The sequence below is a fragment of the Mytilus galloprovincialis genome, chromosome 7, assembly GCF_965363235.1.
Source record: "Mytilus galloprovincialis chromosome 7, xbMytGall1.hap1.1, whole genome shotgun sequence".
Taxonomy (NCBI): Eukaryota; Metazoa; Mollusca; class Bivalvia; order Mytilida; family Mytilidae; genus Mytilus; species Mytilus galloprovincialis.
Window position 1 is genome coordinate 23,205,991 of NC_134844.1, and position 26,961 is coordinate 23,232,951.

The 26,961-nt window shown below is 32.2% G+C and overlaps 1 protein-coding gene across 1 annotated transcript; it reads right to left on the bottom strand.

The window, feature by feature from the left end:
- Positions 1 to 565: 565 nt before the first annotated feature.
- LOC143082580 (von Willebrand factor A domain-containing protein 7-like) lies at positions 566 to 26,212 on the bottom strand. Its single transcript, XM_076258318.1, has 20 exons — positions 25,924 to 26,212; positions 25,146 to 25,268; positions 24,730 to 24,900; positions 24,145 to 24,223; positions 23,717 to 23,817; positions 23,319 to 23,507; positions 22,696 to 22,947; positions 19,162 to 19,281; positions 18,747 to 18,971; positions 18,109 to 18,215; positions 17,056 to 17,206; positions 16,193 to 16,266; positions 15,126 to 15,276; positions 14,606 to 14,775; positions 13,803 to 13,911; positions 12,032 to 12,224; positions 11,245 to 11,308; positions 7,785 to 7,990; positions 7,124 to 7,268; positions 566 to 911 (listed from the first exon to the last, which is right to left on the bottom strand). The coding sequence occupies exons 1-20, from the start codon at positions 26,156 to 26,158 to the stop codon at positions 696 to 698; spliced, it is 3,081 nt and encodes a 1,026-aa protein (XP_076114433.1). The 5' UTR covers positions 26,159 to 26,212; the 3' UTR covers positions 566 to 695.
- Positions 26,213 to 26,961: the final 749 nt, after the last annotated feature.

Below are 26,961 nucleotides of genomic sequence, written 5' to 3' on the forward strand. Positions count from 1 at the left end.
TTAGTCAACCAAATTGGAATATCATTTTTGTTAAGATCTTTGACTGAGTTTCTAAGTAACCTATTTCAAGACAAACACCAGTATCGTATTTCGTTGTATAGAATAATAACCTAATTGTTTACAAATAAAACTTACATTATCAGCTTACTACTATACTAATGTGTATGTGATCATTTGAATGAAAATAATAGTTTATAAATTTGGTGTGTCCGAACGATTCCCTTTTCTGGATTTTACTTTACCAGGAAAACTCCCACTAAACATATTTTATGCCAAGGATATATCAAAACGTATAAACGTATAAGCGCTTTACAACAAAGAGAGATATTAAAAGAATAGCACTCCTACAAGAGAGTAAGGAATATCAGAATAGTAATAACTTCTAATTTTTTTAAACGAGTCTTTATACAGGTTAGCCATAAATCATCTTTAATGGAGCACCACATACTGTGCATGAGCTAATACATTGATACTAACCGCCAACCATAAGTGATATGGGCCAAGTGCAAGAGCAGGTAAAGAAAATAACTGATATATGTTTGGTAATATAATAATAAGAACATAGCTGAACTAAGATTTAATATAAAAATATAAATAGCTTTTGTAACATTGTGATCGTTACTGTAAAATCACATACATTTGTGAAGAATTTTGTCGACACTTCAATACATAGTTTGAAACATTTGCAAACCTAGTCACTTATTGTGGAACTGTTGAAGGTGCGATCTTGGAATTCTTGGTCGAGGATTTTCGACAACATCTTCAGATAAGTCCATCATCTTCATATTTGAAACCTTAGAAACCACCTTTCCATTTACTTTAACAATGATCAAAATAATACCGACTGTTACCACACAAGCTGCTACAGCTCCACCAATACCATAATAGACGACAGATTTTGAATTTAATGTCTGAAATAATGTTATTAAAATAACTCTACGTGCAGATGTCATTCATATGGGTCCGTCAAAAACATGACAATTTTTATTGCAAAATAAATATTATCAATAGACAGTAATGCAAACACTGTTAACATTTTATAGGGAGAGACAAAGAGTGGTACAACAACAGATATGTATCACAAAGCTCTACTCAATGATATTCATCATGCAAACACTCGACTGAAAGATTATACCAGAAAATCAGAATTTGTTGTAATGCTAGTGTAATACGTATAACTTAAGCACGGGTAGTAAGGTTTGAGGAGCGTTTAGTACAGTGAGTTTGTCATAATTTGGTCATGGATAAGTTATGAAACTTCCCAAAACAATTGCCTCAGTTCTTCTCAAATTAGCAAATAAAAAGCAAATTAAATGTTTGAATCTATATTGTAAGTCAAACTATCTAAATTGAAATTGTTGTTTTTTTAGAAATTAACCCAGGATAACCAAGATATCCAAATTGGTATGGTTTGGTTAAGCGATTGACATGGTTAAGCTAAGAGTCTAGAAAGTCGTCATGGGTTTGGTTACATTTGTCATGGATTAGATCAAAATTAATACATATTTGTGGCACCTTAATATTGATAGTTTGTTTCAAAACGATTGTGAAAAATTAAAGTAACACAATTTACTAATTGACTAAATATGGAAGTCTTTAGACCAAATTTGGTGGGCGTTAGCGTCAAAAAGGCCGGGCAAATCGTACATTTATATATAATATTTTTTTACCTCGCGTAACGCATTGCAGGGTCAATGGAAATATTTGCGTTTGTATTTTCGTCCGTCCGTCTGTGCGTTCATCCGTCCGGTCTCGGCACACGTTAACATTTTTTGCCGGATTTTTTTTAAGGAACTTATGTCATACAGATTTTTGTATAATAGTTTTGTTCTAAATTGCATTGTTAGCACTCTTAAATGTACAATTCTTGCCAGAATTTTATGGACCTTGCATCATAGGTTTATATTAGCAATGTCTTGGACGAATTCAAAAATTAGTGCCGATCAATTCTTTATAGAGTGGTGTCTCTTAGAAATATGCTAATAATGAGAACTGCATTTTATGCGCTCTCATATGTACAATTCATACAAAAATTTTATGAAAGTTGAATCATAGGTTGAATAAGCGATTTTTTGGACTGATTTGAAAATAAGTACCGAAAGATAATTATTTTACTATCTAAAGCTGCGGTCACACCTAGAGGATAGCTCTGACGGATGCCGAACGGATGAAAAAAAGATTTCCGTTGACAAAATTTGTATCCGTTCGGTGTCCGTTGGTATACTGACCAAATAAAAGGGATGGGTAACGAATGCCTAGAACGGACACTTACAGGATATGCATCGTACGAGAAACGGAAATGTACCGGACAAAACGCACGTCAAATGTACATCCAAACTGATAAAACGGACACCTAACGAAAGCGTTCCGGATAAAAAAGATGAACAAGATTATATTAACCGGAAAATTAAAGTGAGCGATAATCATAATACATATCTTTCATGACTAAGCAATGATGTTGCCCACCTCTTCTGTCTTATCCTTCTTATCCTTTCGACAACTAGTAGGTTTATATTTGAAACATTTCAGTTCAGTCAGACCTGAATAAGAGATGCTCGACCGTGAAGACATGCTCTTATTCAAAGATCCAATTATGAGTAATAGACATTCATGACACTCAAGAAATCTGACCTTTCAATAATTTTCATTTCTGAGTGACGCGAAATTTTCAATTGGCATTTATCTGTTTTGCCTCTGGTAATTATCCGTTATCCCTCCGTTCATGTCCATTTCCCATCCGTTTTATCCGTTATACGTCCGGTAGAAGTGCGTTGGTGAATTTGTCTACCGGATCTCCAACGAATCTATAACGGACAAGTAACGTATACAAAACGTAATCAAAAAGGACGAGTGCAGTACAAAAAGGAAGTCTACCGGAAGTTTAATGGATATTTCATCCGTTGGATGTCCATTCAAAGTTTTGAACAAGCCTAAAATTTTCCATCGGACATAACGGACGTCGACGGATAAAACTGACGCTAAGCGGACATGAACCAGATATGGACTGACGTCTAACGGACATGAACGGAAAGAAAAAAAAATATCCGTTTGGCATCAATCCGTTCGAGCTATCCGTTTAGGAGTTACTGAGACTAAACTGTTACGTTTTTCAACTTTAAGTAGACGTTACTATCATTTCTCACGATAATTATCCCCGGCAGAGTCTACCTACCTAGAAATGATAACGTCCATGATACAATAACTTAACTATCAAATTAAACAAACAATTTCGAGAGGGCACCATAATGTCTTCAAATATCAGTTTAAACTTATTCATGTAGTAAAATGTAAGTGAAATTGATATGAAAATTGATATCAGAGTGTAGAAGATGACATGTTCGAATTAGAAAAAGGTCCATAATGTCTTTTTTTAACGAACGAATAAAAGTGATTTATGTTTTTTTTACTCGTTAAACTATTTTTTCTTGTAAGTTCCGATATCAGAAAAAGCATTGTCGGTTAAGTATTTAGTGTATCAAAATGTACATTATTACCTTGGATTGAGAACATAATTCAATGATACAAGTACATTTTAACTGTGTACAGCCTTATTTCTGACCCGACAGGGCGCGAATTCACAGACAATAAGATGAATATTGATAGCAGTTGTCCATTCTGATAAAACCAAGTGCATATTCTGAATGACATTGTATAAAGTCTACAGTCTGTGATGCACTGGCTGTTGTTTTTTCTTGTACATTATATTTATTTTTTGGTTTTGTTTTGGAAATTAGTCGGGCTGTAAGTTTTCTTATTTGAATTACAGTATCTTCAATTTTGTCTTTAATTACTTACTTTAAGGGCATACGATACAGTTTTCATCCTGTATTTACAGTTTGATGTAAATTTCCATATAGGCTATTTTTGGCCTGAGGAAAACAAATATGTAATAAAAAATATACCTCCATGTGCTACTTTTTGTGTTAGGTGCCAGTCTGCCTAAGAATCAGGCAGTGGTGAAAACATGGCCAAAAAAAAAAAACCCACCCTATTTGACATTGATTTCAGTTCATAATATGTAGTTATGCACAAAAATAACATTCATTTCCATTTTCTGTTCTGGTAATAGAAGATACAATTTGGTTGAAATGCACTAGAAATTAACGAATAAGGGGAGATAACTCTGTAATTTGCTATCATTCTAACCAATTTTCTAACCAAGTTATTTGATATTACCAGACACAAACAAACGAAAGACTAACACTTTTTAACTCAGGATGATGGTTAGTATTAAATAGCATGATTAGTTCGGTGGGTTTTTTCTGATCATGTTTGAATTTTTACCTAAATTGCCTGATTCTTACAAAGACTGGCACTTAAATCAGGTCGAAATTTTGCACATTTGCTCAAAATTCGGATTTGTGGCCGTATTTTTCTTTTCGAAAGAAAACCATAACTTTTTTGTTTTAAAAGATAAACACAAATTGTTTTTTGTTAAATAATTTGTAATTTCTGTGTTTTATAAGTATCCTAAAAATTGATGCATTTTTTATTCAGAAATAAGTCATATTTATCAAATGGTCATGAACTGAGAAAAAAAACGTATTTTTTTGCTGTATATTTATCAAAATTAAAAAAAAAATGCACTATTTACAGTTTTATAAAATTTGGTCCACATAATCTCCCTCGAAAATGAAACAAAATGTCGTTTTAAAAAATAGGAGTGCATGCCCTCGTTTTCAAATTAAATCAGTTTGAATGATAAAAATCAGTCGAAAAATGCATCTTTTCCCGATATGTCACAGTTTGACGTCGCCGCGAAAATAACATTTTACGTTAGCAACGTCATTACCTCCTCTGTAACTGTATCGTATGCCCTTAAGGTATGAGTTTTGTTAATTGTTAAAGGCCGTACGGTGACCTAAAATTTAATCATTTGTTCTACGGTGGATAGTTGTCTCATTGGAAATCATACTGTATTTAATTATTGTATATTACTATGTGCTTTCTTAGGTCATAGTGCATTCAGAATACACCAACTTAAAAAAAAAATGCTATTATTGAAATTCATTTATTATATATTACTCTAGTGACCTCTTTATATATGTTTGTTCTATAATTATGAAATTTATAAAGATAAACTCTTAGTTTTACTGTAGATGACTTTTTTTCCTATAGGTGTATTTATGCGAGTAAAAGATCATCTTTAATATGTAAAACTCCGATCTACTCGTCTGGGTACAAAACAATAATAAGAAAATAGCGACACTATATCGACTCAAAATAGGATAGAATGGGTTAATCACGAAAAGAATTATCAGGAAAAATATTGTTTAACAGTATTTTGATACTTGTACATAATGTATGTTTATTTTAATCGTTACACTTCCATCATTCACGACAGGAATCACATAATTGAACCATGTCAAACATGAACTTAACCATGACACTAGTGAACCAAACCATGACAATGTAATCTTAAAATGTGTGCAAATGTAGGCTTTTTTGGAATAATTGACGGCAGATTTATACCATAACGAAATATGGGATTTTACAGACAGTAAAAAAATAACTCTACTTTATGTATTAGCAACGAACAACAACTTATAAATTTTGACATACGCAAGCTTTATTCTGTGTCAAATTATAACTATATTACAAAAACGGTAATGTACTAACATATTAGCAATAAAAAAAGATACTTACCAGCTTGAATTTATATTCACAGGTTCATTTAGCGAAAAACCCGAATGTTTATATTGTGTCATTGATTGTCAATAAAAACTCTTAACACAACCATGTCTAACTTAACTAAACTATGACAAAATCACTGTACTAATCGCCCATCGATATGACGACCTCACTACCTGTGTTAAGACTCGAAACTGTAATGAAATGAACATTGCTTTTATGTGTGAAGCGTTCCTTTCAATTATGCAAAGACTACTTTGGTAAGGTCAGAAAAGTTTTAACTCTTTTCATACTTTAAATCCAGAAGAGCACTTCGGATGCATGAAATTATTAAACGTGTTGCTTTCAATTTTTTACATCACTGGGTTGATATCTCTGCTGGTAAACTATCAGTCCCCGAGGTTATCATCAGCTCAGTCGCTAGTATTTCGGTACTGACATGATTTAACAAACTTTTTTAAAATTGTCCGTTTATAAGTTTTGAAATTCTTAAGAAACTAAGGTTACAACTCCCTCAGGTAAAGTTGACTTTAGATGAATTTGGCTATTTATTTTAGGTATTTTTGACATATAATAGCTCTTCAACGATTTCGGTACTTATACATCCTCGGATTTCAAATGTTTGGCTTCAAATGTTTGGCTTTTAGCATTCCTGATGAAGGTATAACCAAAAGCGCTTCGTACGCATGAAATTATTACACGTGTTGTTTTCAAGTTTTTACATCATTGGGTCGATACCTCTGCAGGTGGACTATCAGTCCCCGAGGGTATCATCAACTCAGTAGTTAGTATTTCGGTACTGATATAATTTAACATACTTTCCTAAATTGTCGGTTTATAAATTTTGAAATTCTTAAGAAACTAAGGTTTCAACTCACTCAGGCAAAGTTGACTTTAAATGAATTTGGGTATTTATTTTAAGTATTTTTGACATAGCGCTCTTCAACGGTTTCGGTAATTATACATCCTTGGATTTCAAATGTTTGGCTTTGAGCGTTATTGATGAAGGTAAATCCAGAAAAGCGCTTCGGACGCATGAAATTATTAAACGTGTTGTTTTCAATTTTTTAGTTAACACAAACTGTGTGTTGATATTCAATGTAGATTTGGCACCAATGACCACATTTTCCCCACGAAAACTAACATAAAAATCAGTTGTCAAAAGCCAGACTTTGGCATTGGTTAGAATGACAACGTGTCACAAAAATAGATGTGTATCGCTCTAATTCATCTTTTTGGGGGAATATTTAACTGATATGTTTAGTTATGGTTTGACATATAGTTTGGACATTTGTCTATTGTTATAGGCCGCATGATGACCTTTAATTATAACTTGTATTTTGGAAAGTATGATTGCTGTATGTTTGACGCATACCACACATAAACTCATTTACAATCATTATAACATTGAGTACTACTATATTGTTAAGAAAAGAGCATCTATCTAGGTATTTATTTATTATAAGGATATCTCTTAAATTATACATCATACCTTGGTAACTTCTGTAAGATGAGACTCTTTCACTGGTATCACTGTTGAGAATGAATGACCATTCGTAAAGTCAAAGGCTTTCTCTGTAACCTCTGAATCACTGTCCGATACAAACCACGAAAATTTTGGACTGCAACAAGTTCCGCTGAAAAAAAATTAATATTCAGTTTCTTTTCCTAATCTATAAATACAGGTGGTTTCGTGTTGACGTCAATCTGCAACACATTTACACAATAACCAAAATATATGTTATTTACATGAAAATAATCCTGCTGAACTTGTAGCGTTCGTAGTGTTGCTTGCTCACGCTTGGTACAATTTCGGCGATGAGTCACATTTGGTTACGTCACATTTTTTTTGTGGTTTCGACAATTAGAACATACTGGTTATGTGAAACACAAAGATATCAAATCAGCCTATTCAACTAAAACATAACGGTATCCTTAAAACATTCGATGAGACGACTTTCCATTTCAAAAATTCCTTCATAGCATCTTTCTAAGAGGCAGCCCTTTACTAAAAAACGCATGACAGGAAACGCAAGCTCGGAACATGCTTTTAGTGTTCACATAAGTAATACTGTAAATCAGAGGCACATAAAACAGTGAGTTAATGTCAAACAAGAATAGTGTTATCAAGCAAATTAAGTTCGAAATCTTACCTAAAAGAAAGCACGTATCTTCCACTGCTATTACTCATTTGTAGATCTAAACGTGGCTTAGTATAGTACAAATTCAATGACGATGTTTCAACAATAGCTGTTATATTAATGATTTCTTGTGAACAGTTGAAATAATTCAGTACAGAAGGAATGCAATCAGAACTTTTATAATTAATAGTTATGGTTGGCGGAACTTTCGGTTTTACCTGAAAATAAGTAGTAAATACATTTATTTCTTGTAGAATATGATTGAATTATATGGTAAAGATATTGAAATGTAATTTTGTTTTTCTTTGTCTGAGTATGGCTGTTTCTAACAATGCACTTAGAACATGTGCATCAGAGGCACACAATTTATAATCTGTTTATATATTTTTTTCTATTCTAAGACAACTAATACGTATACAGTAAATGAATATAGTAAAAAGATCTTATAAGTAGTCACTACTGTAATCACTAGCAAGTCAACACTGAGGTTGTGAGTTCGAACCCCGCTCGTGTGTGTGCACTCGACTGCAATCATAATTGACTAGGATTGTCAGTTTTCCTATCAAAGGTCGGTGGGTTTCCCCGGGCATTCCGGCTTCTTCCATCAATAAGAAATGGCCGCCACCAAACAGCCCCAAAGAGGTGCTTGAAAGTGGCGTTAAAACACCAAAAATCAAATCAAATCTTATATAGCTATAAATTTGAACTTGTGTAAAACGAAGTATATACGTGATTTGTTATATCTTTCTTTGAATCATTCGTATTTGATATATTGGAATGTCCAGTCATATAAACTTCTAAACCTGAATTTGAATTTTATTTGTTCTTGACTTTGCACTTCATACGGTTCAAACTTTTTTTAATGTATAACACTGTCATTTACATATCCTATATGTTTGCAATCCCAATATCTTGTTTCCGATATAACATTTTGTGACTGGGAAAAAAAAAGAAAGGGTCGATTATATGTTTCCCTCGACTAGAAAAGACGATAATTGGGCTGGTCTCACACAACTATTTTAATAAAATTTGATTAGAAAAACACAATATGTCAGCCTACATGTATGATTTTATCATCATTTATTAATGTTGTGAAGTCTGTATCATAGACGTCCTCAGACAAACAAAATTGGTCGTTGTCCGGATATCCCGAGAATTATTTACCATAAACGAATTCATAAAATGATGAAGATCAATATCAATTTCTAAAAGTCCATGAAAACTTACAAAATCAAACGTTAGATTTTATATCATCAAATGAAAAACAACTGATTTTCATGACTTGATACAGGTATGTTAGCGGACGCCAATCAGAACGCGTTCCCAATGAAGAAACTTAAAAACAATTCTCGTTTTACGCACGAAATTGATAAAGCGCGATTTCTTATTCTTATTTGCTACCCGAATTAACTGTATGTTTTCCTATGTATGATATGAGAGCTAAAATTAAAAACAATCTATTTGAAATATAAATCTGTGACTCTGCTGTAAAATAACCAGTAACAATAGATCTGCATTTTCATCAAATTGGAAATTCGTCCGAGGATCACCTACTAGTATTAAGATGGTATGTAGTTTAATAAGCAGCTTATGTTTCTGTCTTAAAAAAAAACTACTTGTGTTACGGAATAGTCTTTGTTATTCGTGCTACTGATTGATTTTGACAGCTTCTAACATATGTTCAGTTTCTACAATGAAAGCTCTTCGTCCTCATTTTATCACCTTATAAAGAAATTAATTGTAAGTCTAATTCAACTTGCGCATTTAACAAAAAAAAAAGAGTTGCATTTCACATCGAGTTAGGTTCATCCTGATATTATTCATAAAACAAACAAGATGATGGAACGTTATAAAAATAATCATCATGGTTTAACAGACAAAAAGGGAATTAATTTAACAGATAAAAAGGGAATCAATATATGCTGTTGTTCATCTTTGCGTTTAGTTATTTTTGAACGAATATCATTAGGTTTATCTTATGAATTGGACAGTTGCCTTCCATTCGATTCGATGATGAAGATAGTAAAGCGTTTGGTTGTGTCGTAATCTATGGACTGCTCGAATTATGAGTTTTAATTCATGAATAGATTAAAAATATTCTTTATAACTGAAATTGAATATTACAAGACCGAGTCGTTCTATATTGGATATGATGTTGCTGTAAAAGATATTTCTAGATACAATAGCCCATTTCAAGGTCTAAGACTGATGGCTTAATGCAGTAGGTTCAGTACTTTTAAAAAGAAAAGAAGATATATGAGGCAGTTAAGCTAAGAAACTTGAAGTGACATTCTTATACAACTTTGTTAAGGACTTTCGCATAGTTTGGTTCAAGCATGATTTGTTAAATAAATAAAATTTAGCTTGTTGATTCATGACACAAAGCTCAAAACACATTTGACAAACCCGAAAGAAAATCCGAGTTGTGTTTGCACTGCAGTTAAACATTCCATTGCTACACTAAAGCTTGCAACATATAGTAACAAAACTCTCTTGCTTTTTGATGACTACGAAATTTTTTATGATAATTATATTTCATCAATAATTGATTACCTTTTTATTTTGTTTTTTTCGCCTCATATATCGGTATTTTAGAGCTCACTTTTTTTCGGAACACATTTTTATTGTACATTGTTCCCTATATATGTTGTTATCCCACTGATCGAGTTCAGCAAAACGAGTGCTAAATGCTCAACTTGTATAGAGTAACATTGCCACTTGTTATTTGAGGGGAAGAGAGGGGGTTGAAATCAGACGGATGATATTGTCCATTTTTTTTTTGTTTATCTTGTACGATTTATAGCAATGTACATGGACATTAAGTGCATAAAATGACATGAGGACTCCTTGCTACCTTATGTTTTTTCTAGTATCAAAAGGTGGTGAATGTCTTTTTGTCCTAACCTAATGAATAAAAAATCTTCGCGGGGAAGCTATCTTTCACTTCTTAATAAAGCAATCGGGGACAGAGAAATATTTATATCAGTTTTGAGTAAATTTTTTGAAAAATTGCTATAGGGAAAACATACCTTGCGCACTAACCGCGAGTTCAATTGTGTTTCTATTGGTTGTATGCGACACTTGAACATGTTACTTCCCCGTATTTATATGCAAACTGTCCGGATAGATTCAGGAAAAATATGAACTAAATCGAGTCATATGAAACAAAAAATTCTTTCATTCAAAATAGACATAATGGTTATCAAAGGTACCAGGATTATAATTTAGTACGCCAGACGCGCGTTTCGTCTACACAAGACTCATCAGTGACGCTCATATCAAAATTTCTATAAAGCCAAATAAGTACAAAGTTGAAGAAAGTACATAAATCTATCATAAGAAGAGTTACTTATATATAGATATATATTGTAGTCAGTTCTTACACTGTGATGACAACACCTGTTTTATTTTACATTATTTTAAATATGAGGTAATAAGAAATAAATCTGGTTAGGTATTATTTATTGTCTACCATGAATACGGTTTGCAGCAGTTGAATTTCCTTTCCTCCGAGCGAAAGACTTGTTGTTAGTATACTGAAATATAAAATTAACAAACATTCAATTAATATTGTAAACAAACGTATACTCATTGTAACATGAAGGGAAGAAAAATACTTGCCAAGATGATACTAACTACGTAGTATACACATTTAAAAGTGTTTATTATATAAAAGAAGATATGGTATGATTGTCAATGAGATAACCTTTCACAAGAGACAAAATTGCATAGTAGTTAATATTCATAGGTAACCATACAACCTTCAATAATGGGCAAACCATTTACCACAAAGTCACCTATAAACCAACGGTCTGATTCATGTACAAAATAATGAACAAAAATAAAGCAAATGTGATATACAGCAACAAACGACACTGAATATCAGACATGTGACAGTCACATACAGAATGTTTGAAAAAAAAATCCCAGTTTACCTGTTGAATAGGGGAAATGACACGTGGTTAGGGTAAACAAACTCGATTACAGAATTATAAGCCTGTTATCATTGATGAGTTTTTTTAAACATCTTAATTTCAAATAAAAGATCAAACAAAAAGTTTAAACGTAAAAGCCTTTTTCTTTTGGGTTTTTAAAAATTTTATTATTTAAAAATTTCCAAAATAGAAGACTTTAAATAATAAAAATCTGAAACAAAGTATATTATTAGTTATTTAGAGATTTTTTGCATGACTGACAACGTAGCAAGTCCCAATCAAGCAAACCATCTAGTCCTAGCGTAAATAAATGCAACATCTTACGTGGTTTTATGTGTTTTTCGTCCACAAAGATTCAAAGAAACGTTTTTCGACATTCCAGCTCCAACTGTAACAGATAGAGTAGAATCTGTGAATCCTGCAGTGTCAGTAAAGTGAACCTGGTACGTTTCGTCAGTAGATCCCGTGTTTGTTACGTTACAGGTAACAGTCGTGTCTTTATCAATATACAGGTTTCCTAAATACAGGAAAGATATGTAATATTACATACGCCACTTTCAACACTATTTTTTTATATTTAAGAATTGATATACGAGTCTATGTTAATTAGTTTTAAGACAGTTATTCGTATTAAAAAGCATCCCTTGTGTATTTAGGTGGAACATGACGCCTGTTTAGGATTCACAAACTCACCGATATAATTATAATCCTGTTATTGTTGATGTCATAAACTAACTTACATTCATTGTAACATAGAGGGACATATGTCGGAACTCATTTTTACATCGTTCATTCTGCATGTTGTTATTCCACTTATTAAGTTTAGGAACATGAGCGTTGAAGGCTCACCTTGTTTTGAGTAACATCGTCACCTGTCTCTAAGTGGTGATTTTGAAGCAGATGGATGATGCGTTTCTTTAAACGTATGACCAAGCTTTGTAATCTTGCACAATTTAAAACAATGCATATCGTATGAACACTATCAGGTATCTAATTTAAGACTATACGATATACATTGCTATAAATTTGAAGGGAGAGAGATGCTGGATGTATCAGGACCTTTGAGACCGCTAGAAACGACTTATCTCTGCCACATATTCAGGTATCCGAATATCCGAAATATGTACATGTTATTCATAGAAAGTTTTATGTAGGTGAGAACAACATATCGTACTTAATTTGTCTCTTTAAGTATTATGCACACTTTGAAAAGTATGCGATATTGAACTTTTTCTTCCAAATGTAAACCTAAAGAAAGTTTGTATAGATATTTCTGATATACATCAATGAACTATCATTGCTAAAAGTCAAAAAAAAGATATTTTAAAGTTTTAAAGATTTTTAATCTATTGCAAACTGTGTGGTAGTTCAAACGACCAATCCATTAGTACAATGTATGTTAAAATATGACGCATAGTTTGTTCAAAAATGAAATTAACATGTTATAAATGCATGCACTAGGAGCGCTTTTCTGAATATAAAGTACTAAATGGTGGCCCCATTACCGGCAATGCTATTTTTAGCAATTATCTCCTTAAAAGGCGTTTTTAATAAACTAATTATGGAAAAACTGCTGTTGTCTAGTTGAAGCTCGATATCTATTTGTGATTTTACCGCACTCAAATATATATGGTGCCATGGCTTTTCTTGATAAATTTTGGGGTTTTCACGATACCTTACGATTTCGCAGAAAATTTTCCCTAATTTTGATCCACATAAAAAAAAAATTCCAGCCCTTCATCATATACATTTAGGGACAAATTTGTGCTTGCATGAAACTTCATTCATTATGCTTTCCAGAACAAAAATTTATAAATGATATAACAACCAATCACAGAGAGCCATCTATTTTTATCTCTACATGTATGTCATGTTCCCTTCATAAAATGGCTGCGCCCATGTAATTTTATTTGGTACATTGTAACCTTTTGCATTAAACTTCGTCAGGAACGCTAAATGCCAAATATTTGAAAGAAAATGATATATAAGAACCTAAGGGGTGAAGAGGAATATGAACAAACTGATCTCAGATAATATCAAATGTAGCATGCTTACGTCTTATGTACACAGATTTAGATGTTATTTATCTAATTACCGTCACTCTGGATTATTTGAAGGGAGACAGATGCTGGATGTATCAGGTCTTTTGATTCACGTTTGAAAACATTGCCTTTCTCTGTGCCTTCTATTGCTATTTTAAATGCCTGAAAATGAATGATGTCAGTACATTGTTGGTTATATCTTAAGACAATTCAAATAATAAAGTGAAACAAAAAATCAATCCAATAATCAATAACTCGAAAAATGGCTCTGAAATATCTAACGTTGAAGAATATATGTATTTTCCATACGTGAATCAAAAGTAAGGGAATAAGTAACGAATAGGTAACGAATAAGGAATAGGGAATAAGTAACGAATAGGTAACGAATAGGGAATAGGGAATACGGAATAAGTAACCAACTTGACGTCCATAAAGTGAAGAGGCTTTATACCTCTAAAAACTTCTTTTATCTCGCAACATTTTCATATCACATGTCTGTCTAGTGTCCTAAACCTCGGGATTTCACTACTATTTAATTTTAATGTTTTTTTTTATTTTGGGAATTTGATATTGAAAGTCTCTGTTTAATCTATAATTATTTATTTTTAATGCTAGGGAAGATGAACAGTTTGATATTTTGTGTAATCAAGTATGTTTATAGAATTCACTAACTGGAATAAAATTTCATTCCGAAAGTAGATTGTATTTAATCTCAACCCTATAAGCTCATTGGTTTCTTAAGTTAATGATAATATTTTTAATATGTAAGTTATTCTGTTAAATTTTGCAAATCATATTGTGTCTAGTTATAAAATAATTCCAACATTGAACATATCAAGAAATTTTACCGTTATACCTTATTAGGAACATTGAATACTGCTATGCCTTTTCTCTTCCTGCCATGTGGAGATTGAGCCAGACGCATGCGGGTAATTTCTGTTCCTGTTTCATCCAAGAGTATAGCATAAACCAGAGAATCACTTGAGCTGAGATCGGTCACTTTCACAACAAGTGTAAGGGTTGATCCTTCAAAAACAAAACACTTATATAATATGTAAGAAAATGATTTCTCTATTATATATGATATAGAGCAGCTTTTTGAGTAACATAACATAAAATCTTTCTTTAAATATACCTACATGTCTGCCCTACGCTTTGTATGGTCGTTTACTTTAACCTTATACTTGAAGACATTACTATGATATTCTCATTATGGTATAAAATCTGTTTTTGAATTCAGTAAGACTTATATGTCAATTATTACTCTTTTATTTAATAAATTATACTCGTTCTTTTAAAATCAATTAAAAAAAAATCTTATAAATTGAGCAATACGTTACATCATGGAGAGACTGGTTCTTTGGTCATGCAATTACCTGCAATTGGTGTTCCATGAATGGAAAGGATAGCACCGTGTACATCTTCCAGGAACTGGTAAGTAAACTCTATATCACCTTGTTGTTTAACAGTCACTGTCCACGTTTCTGATTTCATATTTTTCAACATCCAAATTCCTGGCACTGGACTCTGAGCAAGGAAACAAAATCTTTATAAGGATTACAGGAATGTATAAAGTAAACTGGATTAATTATATTATTGATATTGTACAGGTGGATTACCTGTTAAAATCATAACTGTTATACTTTTGGTTTATTTAAGAAAGCGCAGTTTTACCAATTTATGACATGGTTATGTATTTCCGTTTTAAAGGTACTTCGAATTGCAGAATACATGTATTGCATATGGCTCTCGTTGAAGTATGTGATGTCACTACAAACATGTTCGATCAGTTGTAACATGTTCATTTTACTCTATAAGAATTATAGATTTTCATAATGTCATTGCATGTACAATTTTTGCCACCATGGTTAGCTTATTTACAAAAAAGAACAATAGGTTACGGTTAACAGTTACACTCTGATTTTACAAAGTATTATTTCATTTTTATTTAGTAAAATTTGTATTTGATTATGTGGTAGTGTGATGCACGGAGTTGAGTCCTGTAGCTTATAAAACTAATATAGGCTATTGACCCTCAAAGCAAATGCAGCGTACCAGTGACATCAAAAGATTTTTTTAATAGTCCAGAACTATATAATACTGGCTTTACATAATGTTTGTCACAAATTTCCCTCACAAATTCATATACAGTTCAAAAGTAACAAAATGAGAACCGAACAAAAAGATATTCAGGCGCACAACACTTGTTTCTAAAATTACTTTTAGTAGTCAAGACTGAGACCATAAGTTTGGAAAGTCAAAAGTATAAACCGTTTGAGTCCAAACGTTATAAAAAGAATAATCAAAAGCATCGAAGGGTATATTCGCATGAAAGCATAAGATCAGAATGCACAAAAACAGCTAGTTTTAGGTGACATAACGATAAGTCGATATCGAAAATGTAATATTTATTCATTATCAATCGATTGACGCTCATACATACCACTATACTCATTATATAAGTGTTTCTTCCTATGTCATTGAAAGAACTTTTACCAGAAAACGTCTCTACTGTCCCTGAAACACACATTTTAGAGGAATGGTAAACAACAAAAGGCGGCAGTAGGTTATCGATGTTCAAATCACTGAAACCGAATAAACATACGCAAATCAGGGTAACAAAATATGTTGGAATAATAGGAATCTCAGAGGAGAGAGTCATGTCCGTCGACATGGTAAGCGTCTCCCGCTATGCATGTATATTTAAAACAATAAATGAATAAAAAAAAACCTTCAGTCAATTCTATGCTTCCTATGTTCGGTAGTTGAAAACTATACCGAATTGAAACAACATCGATGACAAAAAAAAAATCATATGTGTACATTTCTCTGTTAATAATTTTGTAGTATTGGTTTTCTTAATTTTGGTTCTATCACTGTTGCATAGATTTTTGATATTTCGTTTTCCTTGCACCAATGTCGCTTCAGTTCTGTTCTAATACGTAATGATAAATAATAAGAATCTGAATCGTTGTCGAAACGAATCTGAAATTACTTTCTAAAACAAATGTTTGGTTTTAAAAGTAATTCTTTGGATTATATCGGAACTGACAAAAAATAATTATTTTAGAATTTCATATTGGCCAAAGACAAAAACAAAGTATTCTGAACCAGCTCTGATATTCCCCAAAACATCTTCTTATATCATACAACAATTATCATAAACGGTTACAATTGAAAAAAAAAAAGATATCAAAAGTTAAGATTTTTAAAACTAACATTTGAATGAATTTCTACAATCTACAGTCAATTTACAACTGTCGACAATAGTCTACGATCTGAAGACATGATGAATACATTACTTACCTATTGGTTTGTATAGTGCTGATGAAGGCTTGGAAGATGCATCTTTTATTTCAACAGTAAACGCTGATATATGACTATCAACTGTGATATTAAGGCTCCGACTGGATATCTTTGTTGTGTAAATATTGACATATGTAATAGCCATGTTTTTCTAAAATATATGAAAAGTAATGAAAAAAAAAAAACAAATACAAAAAAAATTGAAAACAATATCAATATTGAAAAAATAGAAATAAAGCGAACTAATTTATGACAATTTGATATATCACGAGTCATATAGTCATAATACTAGTAATAGAAAAGAAAATTGGCAAAATCCAAAGTCGGCATAATTGTATCGGGAGGTAGCAAGGGGTATTGTTTTTTTTTAAGTGGGGATCAGTATGTTTGTGTCTCCAAACTTTACATCCAAGACTTTTCGTATTTCGATATAGAAACTTTATAACTACATTTTGACTTTTTAAATTCTCTTATTCTGAAAATTGAACTTATGTTAAAAAAAGATGTGGTGTGATTGCCAATGAGACAACTCTTTACAAGCGACCAAATGATACAAAAAGTAACAACTATAGATCACCGTACAACCTTTAATAATGAGCAAAGCCCAAGCAGCATATTCAGCCATAAAAGGACCAAAAATGAGAAATGTAAACCAATTCAGCCCAAAAACTAACGTTTTTATTATGCCTTATGGGTGTACAAAAAATGAACAGCAAACAAAAATGTAACACAACAATAAACGAAAACCACTGAATTACATGCTGCTGACTTGGGAAAGGTACATACAAACAAAGGCTTAACTCATCATTATGCTTTTCTTAATAATGCTTCGATTTTTTTATTTTGTATTTATTTTGCAGGAAAAGATTTCACTATCCTATATTATAAAACAATAATTCTCTTATTGTCCAGACCTTTTTTCCTTCCGCGTATCATTATGTTTCCAGAAATGAAATCGTAATACGTTTCTACATTTGTATAATGTTTTGTTTGTGGAATTCATATACACTCCTCTGATAAACATGCACATTAATTCATTCATAAATAAAATACCTCTAAAAGAGTGTCAAGTGGTTTTGAGATATCCCTGTCTTTAACTGGTATGTACGTGCCACCTAAACTTTGAAAGAAATTATCCCATCCTCTCTTCTTGCGATGACCTTAAAGCAAATGACCAGTCTAATTTGGATATTACATAGTATAAGCCGGTTGGTGTCAAGTATAAAGATGATTTCTCTTTGTGAAATGATTTATTACATAGACTCTTTCAATGATTTCATTTGCTTTGAAATTCAGATTTTTGTTTTTTAAGGTAAAAAAATAAACGTCTCGCTTTAAAATTCAGTAATGCAGTATACCATCACTTTAAGGTTTTAAAATAATAAGGATAAGAAGTTAAGAGTACTTTTAATAGCTACACGTGTCAAACTATCAAATAGTTATCAAAGATATCAAACTATCAAAGATATGTCACAAACACCAAATTATTCATATAACAAAAATATTTGTTTGCAGCACACAATTACTAGTACGGTCTTCACATGAACATATGCCGGGTGTAGGAAATCTAGATTTTTTTTATATCACAACCCCGCTTTTATAGAATATTGATCATCGGAATAGCTTCTATTCATAATACAGTTAGGATAAACCATGTACACAAAATGTACATAGAATTGATAGATATTTACCTTGAGACTTAGCAATACACCCAAGTGGTTCTCCTCCACTGTTGTGGGTTCCGTTTTTCGAAGGTGAAGTCTGAAGTTGGCCATGACATTGTCCCGTAATGAAAGACACTAAATGTAGATCCTTAGTTCTGATGAGGTTGACAACCTCATTTCTTAACTCGGGATCTTTAGGATCAGCGTCAGTAAAAAAGAAAACACACGAACCATTCCGTGCATACTCCATAGCTGAAGAGTGAGAAAAGATACAGTAAAGATTAAATGTATTTTATGAAAGGTTAAAAGAAGTTACTGTGTGACATTTCAATATATAACAAAAACTGTTTTATTTTTTTTCGGTTAAATCATTTTAATATTATACACCTAATTTTCAATGTATATAAGATCAGCAAAAATATTTCGATACTGTTCTACATACCTGTTTTAATGCCAGACATTGCGTATTCTGGGCAATCACCACCACCATCGACTGTTAAAACATTCAACCACCGCTTGACTTCTTCTCCGTCCTTTGATACTCGATATGTAGTTTTTGACGCTAAAACAAAATTATAAATTGTTTTAAATTTCATTCGTAAGAAGCGCTTTTCTGGGTTGATCTTTTCCAGGAACGCTCAAAGCCGAATATTTGAAAGCCAAGAATATAAATTGTATGAATTTAACCCATTCAAGCAAAGTTTACCAAAGATGAGTAAAATATGATACTAATAAACAGACAATTTCAGAAAGTTTTGTAATAAATCATGGCAATACTAAAGTACTGACTTTTAACCTTATGATACCCTCGGAGACGGATAGTCAAACATTTGTGATTTAAAGGTTTGTTCACCAAGAGCAAACATTTGTGATTTAAAGGTTTGTTCACCAGGAGCAAACATTTGTGATTTAAAGGTTTGTACACCAAGATCAAACATTGGTGATTTAAAGATTTGTCCACCAGAAGCAAACAATGTTTACTATATATATTTCATAATATAAACAGAAGATATGGTATGATGACCAAAAAGATAACTATTCACAATAGACCAAATGACACAAAAAGTCACCGTACAGCCTTCAACAAAGTCATATCGCATAGTCAGCTACAAAAGATCCCGAAATGACAAATGTAAAGCAATTATATCGAGGAAAGACACGACCTAATTAATGTTAAAATAATGAACGAAAAATTAATAATATATTTAACACATCAACAAATGACAACCACTGAATTAGTATGGATACGCCCATACAGAATATGGGAGATTTTATCATGTTTTCAGCACGATTTTATATTGATTTTATTTTTCATACCTTCAAGGTTGGACTTGGTATGTATAGCTGTTTCACAAGCCACGCCTCTTTTGGGGAGATATAATATTCATAGATAAAATTGAGAATGGAAATGGGGAATGTGCCAAAGAGACAACAACCCGACCATAGAAAAAAACAACAGCAGAAGGTCACCAACAGGTCTTCAATGTAGCGAAAAATTCCCGCACCCGGAGGCGTCCTTCAGCTGGCCCCTAAACAAATATATACTAGTTCAGTGATAATGAACGCCATACTAATTTCCAAATTGTACACAAGAAACTAAAATTAAAAAAATACAAGACTAACAAAGGCCAGAGGCTCCTGACTTGGGACAGGAGCAAAAATGCGGCGGGGTTAAACATGTTTGTGAGATCTCAACCCTCCCCCTATACCTCTAGCCAATGTAGAAAAGTAAACGCATAACAATACGCACATTAAAATTCAGTTCAAGAGAAGTCCGAGTCTGATGTCAGAAGATGTAACCAAAGAAAATAAACAAAATGACAATAATACATAAATAACAACAGACTACTAGCAGTTAACTGACATGCCAGCTCCAGACTTCAATTAAACTGACTGAAAGATTATGATTTCATCATACGAACATCAGGCACAATCCTTCCCGTTAGGGGTTTAGTATCATACCATCATAACATATATGAGAAGAACATAACCCGTGTCATGCCAACAACTGGTTTTTGAATAAATGTATTTAGTTCCGATGCAAAGACCCTATAAGTGAATCAATATTAACGCCAAAATATGCAATCTTTAATGACCTGACAACAGTATCGTAACTATATTCCCTCTTAATAAGTCTATTCAAAGGTTTTGTTAGTTTTTGAGGTGAATACTGACACCTTTGTGCTTTATAAAGAATATTTCCATAAAAAATTGGATGTGAAATACCTGAACGTATAGGAAAACTGAATGTTGAGCTATATTTACGAATGATTGTTGAGCTATATTTACGAATGATGTCCTTATACCGATGATAATATTTAGTAAATGTTTTGACTAGTTTGTGATATCGAAAACCCAGGTGTAATAATTTTTCAGTAATACATAAATTTCCCTCGTTAAAATCTAAAACATTGTTACATACACGAGCGAATCGTACAAGTTGAGATATATAAACACCGTAAGATGGTGACAAGGGAACGTCACCATCTAAAAATGGATAATTAACGATAGTAAATGATAAATCATCTCTTTTATCATAAATTTTAGTATTTCTTTGTTTTGTTTATTTACTGGTTCCCAGATTTGATCTCTATGTTTTATCTCATAGAGACATAACTCGGGAATTTTACCAGTATAAAAACACATGATAGCAGCAAAAGTTATCAAATGTACTAGGATTTCGTCTTCATAAAACTCATCAGTGACGCTCAGATCAAAATAGTTATAAAGCCAAACAAGTACAAAGTTGAAGAGCAATGAGGACCCAAAATTCCAAAAAGTTGTGTGAAATACGGCTAATGTAATCTATAATTCCTTGGATAAGAAAATCCTTATTGTTTTGTAAAATTCAAAGTTTTGTAAACAGGAAATTTATAAAAATGACCATATAATTGATATTCATGTCAACACCGAAGTGCTGACTACTGGGCTGGTGAAACAATTGGGGACGAAACGTCCAACAGCAGTGGCATCGACCCAGTGGTGTAAATAGTTATCAAAGATACCAGTATTATAATCTAATACGCCAGACGCGCGTTTCGTCTACATAAGAATAATAATGTTTGAATTCTTAGAAAGGCTGAACGTGAAAATAGGAGTAGGACATAATTTTAGAATAAGTCTAAAATCTTAGAAGTTCGGGGCATATAAATGTTAAAAATACTAGAACACACCCGTGATATCGCTGGTCCGTGACTGATATATAACTATGCGTATGCCTTATTTTAGTATTGGTATTGTCATCTGATAAAGTCATGCCGATTATAACATGTATAAGGTGCACAGTTTTCTCTGCTTTCAAAATCTTTCTGTTTGAACCCGTCCACCTGGAACCTATCAATTATTGGTAATAACAGTATACAGCAAAATTCTAAATACACTGTTAGGTGGTGCGCCTGTCTGATGCGGAACGTACAGATAAGGTAATAGGTAACAGGTGAATATACTATTGGTATCGGTGTCGGACTCGATCCAGAACTTCATAATTATTGGCAATATTAATTACGTGGAAAACAAATGGGCCTAGAGTGGTGTAATTTTTAATCAACACCATTGTACTATATCAGTTATATATAAAGTTGAATTCTTTGATTCATCGTTTTTACGTGATGACGGCTGACAAATTGGACCTCGTAATTTTAGTATTATAGATACCGCGCAGCTCTTTGTTTTGACTTTTGAATAAACAAGTAGAGCATATCAACTTTCCGTTCTAGGATATGTTTTTTTACCAGACAATTTTCGCACAAAAAATTAAAAAAAAAGTGTCAACCGCAGATTACATATTTTTATGGGCAATGTGAGATATGGTTGTATGTCAATAGAAGAGCTACCAAAAGACACAAAAAATACAAACCATGTAGCGGTAAACATACTGTCTCGAGCAATAAATAAATGTCTATACTATATGTCATTTTTTATCAGGCTTTGATTTAAACAAAACTTTTAACAAGTTAGTTTGTCTATTTTAACATACCAGGATCATTAAATGTCACCACTATATAGTTGAACGGGGAATATCCTGGCATCATTGCCTTAGTAACCATTTCAACAGCCTTTTGTCGAACTTGAAATATAGTAGATGCCATTGAACCGGTAGTGTCAATTACAAAGACAAAAGACAATGAAGGATCATTGCAGTTAACACATTGACTTTGATGATTTTGCTCAGTCAGACCCAGTAGCTTGCCAAGTCGAACGTATCCTAGAGCTGTTAACAAGGAACTTTCTGAAATACAAAAATCAGTACGTCAATACCGAATGCAAAAATTACATTATATATTCAGTACAATTTAACATCGTAGGTAATTATGAATAATATGTAATATCTTATCAATATTGCCCTTTGAAACAACCATGTACTTTGAATATTAACGGTTTACTTTTACAAATTGTGACTTTGATGGAGAGTTGTCTCATTGGCACTCATACCTAAGAGTACAAAAAGTAAGCTGTGCTGCTCCAAATTTTAGAAAACATTGCCATGATGCTGAAATAAAAACTGTGAAAGAAATGCTTTTCATTTGTATCTCAATGTAAAAATATCTTCATCTTTGTTTTATAATATCAATTTATTTATACTACATTACTTTTACTCACCATTTCTGATAAAGAATCCAGTTGTAGCATCGGTAGCCATTTTTCCAGCTTTAGAATGAAGATAGTAGTGTGGGGATAGAACTGTTGAAGTAGTTTCTTTATTGATTCCTCCTGTGGCTGGTAAATGTCTACTAGCATCGTGTCGTCCGCCATGGCTACACTTACCTTCACTATTCGCCCACTGAGAATCTAGAAATCAAATATACGGGGTATATCAGTTTGATTTGTCGTTATGAGTCTTTTATTTCGAAAATTCACAGACGTGTTTTCCATTGTTTTTTCCCCCAGTATTATGCAATTAAAAAAACTTTTCTTTCTTTTCCAGGTTATTTTTTCTTTCATCATTATAATATCTCGGACAATACTTCAAGTACAATGCCATGTCAAGATTTACTTACTGAAAACCTTCACTCCGCCTTGTCCAGTTGAACTATGATCTATGTAACCACTGGTCAATACATGTCCTGCGATAATGTTACCATTACATGGACCGTTCTGACTAAAAGGAAAATAATGTTGTTTCGTTTACAGATTATACAAATATAGCATTATACTGCACTACATTTATTATAGAAGTCTAGCTTGAATTGAAGGATTATATAAATATATTAATGATAATCATTCATTTGTTGACCCATGGAAATACACAGGAAGACTATCTTTTTATATTTATGTTCTACTTCCCAAACTTCTTTCTTAATGTTTTTCTTTTGAAAGCAATGTAATTAAAAATAAATCACCGCAATTGTTTCAAGTGCAGAATAATTATTTTTCATTTACATTCGTTCAGTTTATGACATGTTTTGGGAATTTGTTCTATACATACGTTCCATTGTACGCATGACAGCTTTTACATGTAGGTTGATTGTCATTAGCAACAGGAATTCCTAAAGTATCATTCCAACCTATAAAAGAATCAGTTCAGTAATTATAGTGCAAACTATTTAGATTAGATCTAGAGCCTCTGGTACAGTATCAAAACAATTACCGTTTTGCCATTTCCTTGTTTTAATTCGACCAAAACAATTTAACAGAGATATTGCCTTTGGGCTGTTATTTGCTCATTCGTCGAGTTGTTGTCTCTTTGACATATTCTCCGTGTCCGTTCTTAATTTTATATAAATATGAGGAAATATTTTATTCACAAGTTCCATACCAGGAAAATCGACTCCCAAAACATCAATATAATAATATAATTTACACGATAACAACAGTAAGGCGTATAAATAGTAACTGGCGGTAACATGCAATCGACCAGGAATAAGTGACAATGCAGTTTCAACCTTTAATGAAACTAGTCTGAACCTATCTAATATTATAGAATAATGAATTATTTTTTTATTTCTTCTGAGAACAGTTATTATTTAAACCGGAAAGACCAGATTACTTTGTCTAAAGAACAAAATGTTACCTAACGAGTTCAATGTTCCGCCGCCAAGCTCAACCCAATTTGTGTTTGAGTAAAAGTCTTGGAGAGTATACAGATAATCTCCTACAACCATGCGTACAACTGACCAGTTTGGATTATAATCGTTACTGAGGCTTTCTACCTGGGACCGCTTGACATTCAAATACATATTTCCTGAAGAAAATAAATGATGAATTAATACGTAACATCAGTATTCAAACATAATTGAAAGCAGAACACTACCATATAATTGTTTACATCCTCGCTCTTTAGTCTCTGCTGGATAGTTGTCTCATTGGCAATCGTGTCACGTCTCTTTATTTTAAAATTAATTTCAGGAATACATATAATTACTTCTTAAATAAACAGAAAAGTTCACAACAATTGACAGATTTAGTATCAGAAAAAAGACCCAATACCTTCAGCAATCATCTCATTGTTCATGCTGTATTTGGCTGACGTCCGTACTTTTACTTGAGCATCTTCCAACCCTTTAACAATATCGTCAACAGCATTGTCGTAAATGTTACCAGCTGATGGCACTGAAATAATAAAACAAAATAACACTTTATGATTTTTTTGTATTCGAAGCTCCTTTCATATTTTACCTTTATCAGGAAAGCTCACACCAAATCATTTGAAAGTCAGGGATGTAAAAAGACATATTAATGATCATTGATACTGTTTTTTTATTCTGCAACACCAATGACATTCAGAAATGGTTATATACTCAATTTGTTCGTACATGTATCACCTGTTTTTCTCACGGACATGACTGATATTTTGAAGAAGAAAAATCGGAACTAATTCTTATTATTTGTAAAAAAAAGAAGACACAATTAATACCAACACTTATCAAAAAATATGATTATAATGGAATTGTTGTTAAACTTTATATTCTCATTTAGAAATCCCTCTTATTACATCAAGGAAAGTGATCAACACTAATTTCATCACACTTATCTAAGGATGCAATACGCAAGTATAATTCTTTCTTATTTTGTAATAATTTAGGACAAAATAGGAAAACAAAAATGTAGAGAAAATTTTTTTTTTAGTGATAATAAAAAAGGACGACGAGGGTTTTATTATTTTATTAAATGAAACCGTTAAATTGAAATGAATCGTTTTTATAACGTTTTCTGTTTCTACTGTGATTTCTATATAGAATGAAAAATTAATTGTTAAAGATTTTACCTTCATCAAAGTACTGCTTTAAAATTTCATCAGTTGTCTGATTTTGTAAATCAAATTTCCCAGGTCTCAGTATTGTTGCTATATACATTGAAGCTACTCTATCAAGCGCACCTCGTGTGATGTTTTCATGTGTATATCCAGTTGGATTTGAATACTCGTTGATAGCGAATCCAGAAGCATAGTTTGAGAATGTCAGAATAAAGAAAATAACACAGAAATGTAGGTAGAATGTCATCTCAAACACTGCTTACTTTTTGAAGTCTTTCGGAGTAACGTTATCTATATGCATATATAACCATGATAAGAGGGCAATCCGTCATGCGCATATAAGTCACAGATTTATTACTTTATTGTGCAAGTGCTTTCGAACTAGGATATCAGTTTTAGAATCGTTTTATAAGATAATAAATACTGCACAATCAGTTCGTCTGCATTTCTTTTAAGAAACACTGAAACCGGTATTTCTTAACTTTTCAATTGCAAAAAAACTTAATATCTATTCAGTTATTACACTAAGAAGTTGGTTTTATATGTAACGAAGGGATTATTTATTATCTGTTTTCCAAGTAAGACTAAAAAATATGCTGTAATCGAAGTTGAATTTTGATGCACTTTTTAATTTTGTCATGGGATTTCTGTTCATCTTGTACTGTGTTTCCCTCTTATTATTCTATATTTAATGACTGTTAAATGTTTCAAACTTTAAAAAAAAATTATCTTATTATGTTTTCCAGTTAAATCTACAATGTCTACCTTAAAAAAAAACCAACAAGATATTCAGCACTAGGATAATAATAACTGCATCTACAACCCCACCCCCAGCCATTGAACATGACCTCCATTTCCTCGATTGAATCATGGGATCACATTTGTAAAATCACAAAAATACTGAAATCCGAGGAAAATTCAAGAAGGGAAAATTTATCTGTAAAAGCTACAATTTATATCATTTTTTTTTTGGATAAATTATATCATCAAAGAAAAAAGTCATCAAAAAGTCGCTGAAGTTCTGTTTGAAAGTGTTGAAACAGAAATCGT